At 41.8% G+C, this 10,612-nt stretch overlaps 1 protein-coding gene and 1 pseudogene across 1 annotated transcript; one reads left to right on the forward strand and one right to left on the reverse strand.

Moving 5' to 3' along the window:
- Window positions 1-46: 46 nt before the first annotated feature.
- On the reverse strand, window positions 47-934 carry LOC110802673 (uncharacterized). The gene is made up of 2 exons (XM_022008115.2): window positions 364-934; window positions 47-261 (listed from the first exon to the last, which is right to left on the reverse strand). Exons 1-2 carry the CDS (start codon window positions 932-934, stop codon window positions 47-49), a joined length of 786 nt encoding a protein of 261 aa, XP_021863807.2.
- Window positions 935-10,273: 9,339 nt separating this feature from the next.
- On the forward strand, window positions 10,274-10,373 carry LOC130460235 (uncharacterized; annotated as a pseudogene).
- The last annotated feature ends 239 nt before the right edge of the window (window positions 10,374-10,612 follow it).

Here is a 10,612-nt window from a genome sequence, read left to right on the forward strand (position 1 = left end):
TGCAAAAAGACTTCTCTATTATGCCAGATCTTCCTTAGAGACCAAGTTAAGCCATTAGGAATAGGCATAGTCCAGAAGTCTCTATGTTGTATGTAATAACATGCACCCATCTCACCCATAGCCTATCCCGTTTCAAAGCCAAGGCCCAGCAATGCTTCAACACTGCAGCTTTGTTCCACACAGTTAAGTCTTTAAGATTCCACCCTCCACAACTCTTAGGAAGACATAATTGCTCCCAAGAGACTACTGCTTTCCTAGATCCTGCATCAGTACCAGATCACAGGAAACATCTACAAATTCTTTGAATTTCTTTCATCACTTTTTTAGGCATAACAAATATTTGGCACCAGTAAAGCTGAATACCAAATAGGACAGATTTAACTAATTGAAGTCTGCCTGCATAAGACAAAAATTTAGAAGTCCAGCTCTTGATTCTTGCAACAGTTCTATCAATAAGGGGTTTACAGTCTATAAAAGATAACTTCCTAGTTGTAAGAGGAACACCAAGGTATCTGAAAGGGAAAGACCCCTGAGGGACCCCAATTGAGTTAACAATACTGCAAGCAATATGGTTAGGAACTCTAGCCAAATAAACCTCACTTTTGTGCAGGTTAGCCTCCAACCCAGAAGCCAAAGAAAACTTAGTGAAAGCAGCAAACAGAGCCTTCACAGCACTCTCATCAGCTCTGGAGAACATCAGCAAATCATCAGCAAACATCATATGAGTAAGATCAAGTTTTTTGCATCTAGGATGATAAGAGAACTCTGGATTATCAGCCAGAGAAGCTAGACACCTTGAGAGATACTCCATACCCAAAGCAAACAAGTATAGTGAGATTGGGTCACATTGCCTTAAACCCTTCTTTGCTGGAATTGGTTTTGTGGGACAACCATTAATAAGAATAGAATATGAGACAGAGTAAAGGCATTGCATCACTCAATTCACAAACTTTGCAGGAAACCCCAACTCAGAAAGCATAGTCTTTAAGAAAGGCCATTCCAAGGAGTCATAAGCTTTTTTCAGGTCCACCTTGATCATGCACCTAGGAGAAATATATTTCCTGGAGTAGCACTTCACCAGTTCACAAGCCAGCAAAATCTTATCAGAAATAGCTCTACCAGGAATAAAACCAGATTGAGCACAACTCACTACTTCCCCAATGACACTTTGCATTCTAGAGGTAAGAATTTTGGAGATAATTTTGTAAACAACTGAACAACAGGCTATTGGCCTAAAATCCTTCACACAAGAAGCATTCTGAATCTTAGGAACAAGAGTAACTGAAGTATTGTTCACTTGAGCATAACTCCAGTTCTAAAGAACTCCTTCACTGCCTCATAGACATCTGATTTTACAATTCCCCATGCTTTAAGGAAAAACAAGCTATTGAACCCATCAAGCCCAGGAGCTTTACTGGTGTCAATCCCTTTAATAGCTGCATCAATGTCTGCATCTGTGATAGGTTCCACCGACATTTCTACATCAGCAGCAGACAACTGTTTCCCTTTCCTAACTACCCCAACATCCACTCCAGACAAAGAAGTAGCTGCAGTACCAATCAGTTTCTTGTAGAAGGAGCTAACTTCCTCCTGAATTTCTTGAGTAGTACTTAGTTTCTTCCCTGTATCATCATATAAAACATCAATAATGTTCTTAGATAATCTCTCCTTCATTGCACTAAAAAGAACTTTGAGTTGGAATCTCCCACTTGCAACCACTGAATTCTTGCTTTCTGTCTATAAGCACTCTCCTGGATGTGCAAAAACTTCTTGAGAGTCTCACTACACTCCCTCTCACTTTGCTGCACAGCAATATCAGTAGGGCAAGAGGCTAACTAAGTTTGAATTTGACTCAAATCTACCCTTAACCCCTCAATTCTCCCATCAAGCTTAGCAAAATCCTTATGATGAAGCTCCTTCAAACCTTGCTTTAGTGCTTTCAGCTTAGTCCACACCTTTAGCATGGCTCCTCTCCCTTGACAGGTAACCCCCATCCCTTTCTAACCACATCAAGAAACTGAGCATGGTCTTCCATATAGTTAAAGCATTTAAAAGGCCTACTACCACCTCCCATTTGAATGTTACAGGACATGACTAGAGGGGAGTGATCATAAATCCCTGGAGGCATATAGTCCACCACTGCATCAACAAACTTAGAGTGCCAAAGAGCATTAGAAATAGCTCTATCTATTCTTGAGCTTATCCTCAAAGTGCCTTGGCCCTTATTTCTCCAAGAATAGTAACTCCCACAACTCTTTAACTCTGCCAAACCTGCAGAATCCATACAGCTATCAAAATCTTTAGTTTCTCCCTCAGTGACTGCATTGCCATTATCTCTGTCATTAGCCAATAAAACTGAATTGAAATCACCCATGACTAGCCAAGGGCAAGAAACAGTACTACTAAAACTGGTAATCTCTCTCCACATAGGTCTTCTAGTATCAACAGAGTGTAAACCATACACAGCTGTAAATATAGCACTGAACAGGCCAGCTTTTGTAACAATAGCACAGTGAATACAGAACTCAGTCTTGTAAAGGATTTGAACTGAAACAACAGCATGCTTCCAGCCAACCCAAACCCTTCCCCTAGGAGAACACTCATAGTTCATAACCCACTGCCACCCACTCCCTATTTTCTTCTGAATTTTACTACTATTCTTCTCCTGAACTTTAGTTTCCAACAAAGCTACAACACTTATGTTATTCTTAGCCAAAAACTTCTTTATTTCAACTACTTTAATAGGATCATTCATCCCCCTAACATTCCATGTACTGATAATCATGTTGGGTCAGTTAAGAAGTCTACCCCATCACCTCCACGAACCAAACTCCCCCCCACTCATGTGCACCTCAGCAAGCCCCACAGTCTGAGCTGGAGTTCTTATATCTCTCCTTCTCCTTGAAACAACCCTCCAACCTTCATCATGAATTGGAGCAAGGGGAGTAAAAGGCCTATCATTGACTGACAGCACTCCATTCTCTCAAGGATTCTCTTGTGCATCAGGTTTACTAGATGGATCAGTAGTGTCTTTTGGTTCAGGAGTGACAGGCTAAAGTCGTATCACCTAATCAAAGATAAACCTAAAATCACTAGCTAGGTAGCAAGGGAAGTCAGGATTGAATCCACAGGGAAACAAGCGTTCTTTCTACTATTAATCAACTAATCTAGACTATTGGGAAACAAGAGTTGGTTGGTTTGTATACTAAAACTACGACAATAATTAAACAATTAAGAAATCAGATATTAAAGAATCTAGGGCATAGGTTCACCAACAAATAACAATCCAGGATGATAAACGATTAGCAATAATCAATAACCCAATTAATTAGACTAGCATGCTCTCTCGATTCGATACTAATCATAGACTTAGAATTAACGGGCTCTCGCTACGTATTAATCCTAATTCCACCTATTGACACAAGCCTAAATATCAAATTGCATCTCTCGAATCTTAACTTGATATTGCATGACTATCACAATTAAACCTGCGCAAATCTAATTGCATAGTGAAATAAACCAATCAATAGGAATCAATCGCAATACCAACAATCACAATTATTCAATCATCCCTTCATAATTATTCATGGATCCCCAAAACCCTAGGAAAGTAACTACTCACACATATTACCAATAAATAAAGTAAACATATTAATTGAAAGCATAATTGAAATTGAATAAAAGAATAAGAACACAAAGTAATACCTAAAACGAAGAACGAAGGATTAACTGAAAGTTTGAATCTTTAATTAATTAAAAGCTGAATGTATGGAGAAATAAAAATTGAAGTTTTAAGCTAAGCAAAATAATAATACGAAATTCGGAGGTAGAAAACAATCCTAAAACTCTGAATTAATATATATGCCTCCCCTTAATCCTACGCAGCAAACTAAGTAAAAAGGGACGCAATGGGACCGAAAACCGGGCACCCCGGTTTCCAGAAACCGGCCGGTTTTCGACCCAGTGAGGCATTCCAAAAGCATCAGGTAGCGAAAACCGGGGCCACATGTTTCCCAAAACCTGTCGGTTTCGCACCTAAAAGATCTTCTCTTCATTCTTCAAAACCTGCCGGTTTGCGAAAACCGGGGTCACAGGTTTTGAGCTCAATTTGACGCATTTGCCTTGAGTTTGAACTTGAGGCCCATGCCCAACTCCTTTGGGCCAAGTTTGACGCTCGTGGCCCCCTTGAAGCTGGCTAGATCATCCCGCAATGCCTCGGGATCTGTGTAGTCATCCAAGAATGATAAGAAACGGGCCTCCAAAGACCAATAATCATCAAAAACATCCCTGTAACTAACAGACACTACACAACACACATTAGCACTAAAATAGGCTCCGAAGAGCTCAAATGAGGTGAAAAGTGCATACGGGACGGGGGTAAAAACTATATAAAATATGAGTGTATTAAACTCCCCCAATCTAGATCCTTGCTTGTCCCTAAGCAAGGAAATCGTCGATGAATACAAGACCAACTTCACCCCCAACATATTTCAAAATGATAAACATAATTCAAGGAAAAATCCAACGAGCATGCATCAATGTCAACCAATCAAATCTATCCAACCGCTAATCCACCTTAACAATCGTCACGCAAAGCGAACCACAAATGCACAATGGAATTCAAGACTAGTGCTCACACACTCGTCACTCATTTATGTGGCGGATAAAAGATGTACCCGTTCGCTCTCCTCCCAACATATAAGCGAACAATGCCCTCCCAAACTCACAACGCTCGTGTGTCTAGAAAAACATACACTCAACCTAATAGTCGACTCGAAATATGTCATGTCATGTCATAACTTGCATTGATAAACAACTGCTTTCACATAAGTACGACTCTATGCACAAAGGTCGGAAGGTCTTCAAAGCTTGTAATGTTAGGCTTAGGTAAGGGTGCGGTAAATTTGGGTATAATGTGAGCTTAAAGCCTTGGCTTTGGGGAGAATAAATCCTGAATACAACCATGATCAACCAACATAATGACCATAACTCTCCCACTCAACGCATGACAAAACAACAAACAACCAACACCGTACTTTTCTGAGAGTAATAGATTTTTTTTCTTTTTTTTTCTTTTTCAATCTCTTTTTTTTTTCCTTTCTTTTTAGAAACCTTCACATTTGTTTCGTTCTTTCATCTCTTTTCATTTTCGACTCATTTTCAACAACAAACATGATAAGACGAACTCCTTTTTCAACACTCACTTTGTGCTCAAAATGTAGCACACTACAACTCCCTCACCTCACTACTATTAGCTCCCCCAAGCTAGGCTTGGGACTAGTAACCAATGGGGTTTTCACAGATTGTAATGTGGCTAGTCACCGAATAAAGGGCACAGGCAACAACATGGGTAGAAAAGGAGGGAACGATTGTATCTAAGATCGTCTGAAGGCTACCTAAATAGAAAAAATGCCTTCGTCCTCCATAATGTACATGTATATGAGTCATAAAACACTACTAACAGTTGCAAACCAATACTCAAAATAAATGACACACCAGGAAGCTATCACACATCCTAACCAAGTCAACTAGTCAAGCACCAAGTCCACAAATAGTTAGTCAGAGTTGACTCATGTTAAGGCATCAAAGTAGTCGAATCTCAAATCATGGTTAACAAATCAACAATGCTCGTCATCAAAAACCAAGAATAAAAACAATTTCCAGTCAAGGGGCACAGGGAAGCATGATTTTTGTATTCATCGGAACGTATTTTTGGTATTTTTTGCTTTTTTTTTTCAACGCAAAAATTATCCTAAAGAAACAAGCAAACACGCACACACAAACAAAAACAATAAATAGAGGAGAGAAAAGAAGAAGGGAAAACATACCAATATGTACAAGGAGCAAATACCCCCCCAAGCTAAATCGGACAATGTCCTTACTGGCTCAAAGGGGTATGGAATCATCACCAATATCATCATCATCACCATTATCATCACCACCCACCTGTCCACCACTCGGACCTGCACCAAAACTCCCTTGCCCACCATCATGGGCAAATCGACTCGCCAGTTGGCTCTCAAAGTGATCGAATCGGCTCTCGAAGTGACTCTCTAGCCGGTCAAATCGGCCCCATAATTGACTCTCAAATCGATTGAAATGGGAAGTGAGAGCGTCTTGGTTGACCTCTAGTTGCCGGAATCTAGCATATATGATCTCTGGGTCTAGGGGGCCGGGCTCACCAGGCTGGCCTGCAGGCCCGTGCTGCATCTCTGAAATAGGCTTGCTCTTGTATAGGTTGCTGAACAGGAACCTGCTCAGCGGGGATGTCATAAAGATAGCTAGCCTGATCGGGGATAAAAGCTGTGAGAGCAGTATTAGGCAGTGTGAAAAGAGGCTCCCCATTAAACATCCATTGAATCTCTCCAGGTACTAAACTATGGTTTACGGGCCTAATCCACCCTTGCCTCTCCATATACAGAAGTGTCATGGCATTACCACCCTCAACATGCCCAGTCTCTGGTTGAACAAAATTAGCTACACTCATAGCTAGGTGAGTGATCATGCCTCCCAACACAATGGGGCGGGTGGATGACTGCTTCCCGAGTGCCTGAAAATGTAGGGCCATGTGGCGGGCTACATTGATCTTATAAGAATTAGTTCCCCTGTACACCCAACTTCCCAAAATCATCAACTTAGTACTCCGGACATTATTAGGCTCAAATCTCCCAAAGAAAGTCAAACCGAAGAACCGTTGGCCTACCCTAAGCAAGGGGTGTTGGAAGGAAGTGGCATGGAGATGTTGCACATTCTCTTTTACCTCCCCTGTTAAAGTGGTCCACAATTCCAAAACATTGTAGGGAGCGGGGGGTTCCTTAGGTCCGCCTACATTCATACCATACACTCGGGCAAAATCTCTCATAGACATGTGGTAATTCTGATTGAACATTCGGAAAGATACATGCGTAATTTCACTACCACGCCCTTTTTCTACATTGAAACTACTCAAGCATTCGAGAGTGAGACGCGCATAGGTTTTTCTACCACAAATGTCATACATTCTACCTATGCCAGCATGTTGAAATAGTTTTTTCAATTCTTTATCAATGCCTAACTTGTTCAGACTCTCCTTATGCAACCAACGAGTGGGATGGATGGGTTTACCTTTGAGTTGCTTAAACCGGCGTTGTTGATCGTAGGACTCGAACACCACATCCGGGTAAGTTGTGTCTTGCTCAAGCTGCACTTGGGGAGGTGGTGAAGGTGCCCTACTCGTACTTGCCTCTGCCCTTGACCTTTTAGTTGGTGCCATTGATGGATTTTCAAGCTTTTTGGGTGAAATTCCTCTTTCAAAAATCTGAGTGAAATATGAAAATTTGATAACAATAGATGAAAGAGGAAGGGATGAGGATGATTTTGATGTAAGAAACTTCTAATTTGGTGGAGTAATGAAGGTGGTATGAGGATTTGAAGAGTTAGGGTTTTGAGGTTTAATGGAGTTTGGGGAAAAAGTTTAAGGAAGAAGATGAGATGTAAGGGTGAATGTCGTGCATAACTGCTGCTGCTTCTTTTCTGATTCGTAACTTTTCCCGAAAATCGACTGGTTTTCACAAACCTGCCGGTTTTCGCAAAAAGAAAAATCCTCTATTCAGCTCGAAACCGGCCGGTTTCCACGAACTTGGCCCCAAGGTTTTCGCTGAATTTCTTCTTGGCTTACTCCATAATTCCGAAAACCGGTCGGCCAGGTTCTCACAAACCTGCCGGTTTTCGGCTTTTTTCCTTTTTTTCTGTTCCACGCGAAACCGGCAGGTTTCTGGGAACCTGCCACCCCGGTTTTCGCGATTTTTCTCTTCTTTTCTGCATATTTTTTTTCTTGGACGTTGATTTCTTTGCTTGCATACGAAACCGGCAGGTTTTGATGAAACCGGCCGGTTTTCGCTGAAGATTTTCACTGACGACCAAAGGGACTCCAAATATTTCTAAGGCATGAATATGATGCTAAGCTCGTAACCGGCAGGTTCCCACGAACCGGCCGGTTTTCCTTGCCTTTTAAGACGTCCATAATCCTCCAAATTGCTCAACATTGGTACCTTAGACCTGCACAACATTAAACATCCAAACCGTAAAATACCCTCTTCTCACCTCTCCAATACCAAAAACTACACTGAATCACACACTTGGTAAAAAAAATATACTAAAACACACAAAACGAAAGCAAAAAGTACACTACGGAAAGCAATAAATGGATAGTTAAGTACTCATCCCCCGATTAGATTGATGCAATGTCCCCATTACACAGTCTCATTTTATGCACAGACAACGACATGAAAGGGGATGAGAGCCACGACAACTCATCGAATGGGGGCACCAAAGATGGTGCCATCTGGTGTTAAATCAATTGCCTTGGATGAGCTATATGGCGCGGGAACTGACAGATCCCGACCACGATCATGAATACGGTGCCCACCGTTTACAGAACTTTCGGCCTTTTGGGTTTCAACATTATCAAATCGTGCTTCCTTTCGAACCCATGCCAAAGAGTTGGTATTCCGGTCACCTCCACCTGCAAAAAACAATTTGAAACACGTTCTTTCTCCGAAGGATTGTTAGAGTTAGTATGAGTCAATTTGTTATTGAAATAATCATTAGAAACATTGACTCCACAACATGACTCCTCTACCATAGGACTTTTAGCAACGTGGGTCAAATTGAAAGTAACCTTGTCATCCCCCACATTTAAAGTCAGCTTGCCATTCTTGACATCTATGGTTGCCCCCGCAGTATGTAGGAAAGGTCGACCTAAAATAATAGGAATTTGCCTGTCCTCTTCCATGTCTAACACAACAAAATCAACAGGAATAAAAAATTTACCTACTCTAACACGCACATCTTCTAGAACACCTAGGGGGTATTTTACCGATCTATCAGCCATTTGTAGAGTTATGTTGGTAACCTTTAAATCACCCATGTTCAATTTCGTGCAGACAGACAGAGCATGACACTAACACTGGCACCTAAATCACATAAGGCTTTGTCAATAAAAAGGTTGCCAATATTACACGGGATAAAGAAACTCCTGGGGTCCTTCAACTTGGGTGGAGACTTATTTTGTAGTAAGGCACTGCACTCTTCAGTAAATGCAACAGTCTCCACCTCACTAAATGCTCTCTTCCTAGTCAAGATGTCTTTCATGTGTTTAGCATATGCGGCTACTTGAGTAATTAATTCAGTGAAAGGGACCGTTACCTGCAGATTTTTTACCACTTCTAAGAACTTACCAAACTGCTTGTCTAGCTTGTTGTTTAGCTGACGGTAAGGGAAAGGAAGTTTGATAGGTGGAACTTGTATCTCAACTTTCTTCTCAACCCTTGTGCTAGCCTCCTTCTCCTTGACCACTTTCTCACTTTCTACTGGCACAGCACCACTGACAGGTACTTCAACCTCTTCTTCAATAGTCATCGGCGGCCCATCATACTCATATCCACTCCGCAAAGTGACAGCATTTACAGACTCTCTGGTCACAGGCTGTGAAGGGAGTTGACCTTTGGGTCTCTCTGCAAGAGTAGTAGCCATTTGTGCCAACTGTTTATCCATGATCTTGTTATGAGCAGTGAGGGCATCGATTTTGGCATCCTTTTTGCTCAGGGACCTCTGCAATTCCAACATCATATTCCTCATCTCTACGAGCATGGGATCAGGCTGTGTGGGTTGAGGTTGTGGAGGAAAACCAGGTGGTCCACTAGGCTGCGGGTTGTAGTTACTCCGCGGTTGGTATGTCTGTTGTGGTGGTGGTTGGTACTGTTGTTGTGGTGGTGGAGGGTGTTGAATCTGATGGGGGTTCTGGACATTAGTACTCCTATATGATAGTAGGGGGTTGTTTTTATACCCCTCATTGTACGATTTGGAGTACGGATTGTTCTGCTTGTAGGACTGGAATGCATTGCATTGTTCGATAGAGCTCCGGCATTCCTTTGCATAATGGCCTTGCATCGCACAACTATTACAGACATTAGCAGATTGGGCACTCATTGCAGCGACACTAGCATGTTGGGTGGATTGGGAAGATGCGATCTGTATATTATCTAGCTTGTGATGTAGGGCAGTTAGCTGAGCAGTAAGATATTCAATAGAATTCATCACATGCTTAACACCCCAGTCGGCAAAACCTCTAGGATTTCCAGATTGGGCACTATGGATGGCCATCTCCTCAATCACCTCTAAAGCTCTAGGAACCTCCAGTTGCATAAATCTCCCACTGGCAGCTGAATCCAAAAGACACCTAGACTCATTACCCAGACCATTATAGAACTGCTGAACCAGGAACCAGTCATCCAAACCATGGTGCGGGCACTCTCTTTGCAAGTCCTTGAATCTCTCCCAAACTTCGAACAAACTCTCATCTGCTTGTTGAGAGATACCTAGTATCTGACCCCTCAGACGAGCTGTCTTCTCAGGTGGGAAATATTTAACATAGAACGCAAGGGCCAAGGAATTCCAATCGGTGATTTTCATAGCTGCGCGGTTGAGACTGTTAATCCATAGCTTTGCCTTCCCACTCAATGAAAATGGGAAGAGTATCTCCATAGTTTGCTCCGGTGTTAAATTCTTCTGCTTAATGGTGGCACAATACTGAATGAAAGACTGAATATGGAGATTAGGATCTTCACCCTTT

This window comes from Spinacia oleracea, chromosome 4 (genome assembly GCF_020520425.1).
Source record: "Spinacia oleracea cultivar Varoflay chromosome 4, BTI_SOV_V1, whole genome shotgun sequence".
Classification (NCBI taxonomy): Eukaryota; Viridiplantae; Streptophyta; class Magnoliopsida; order Caryophyllales; family Amaranthaceae; genus Spinacia; species Spinacia oleracea.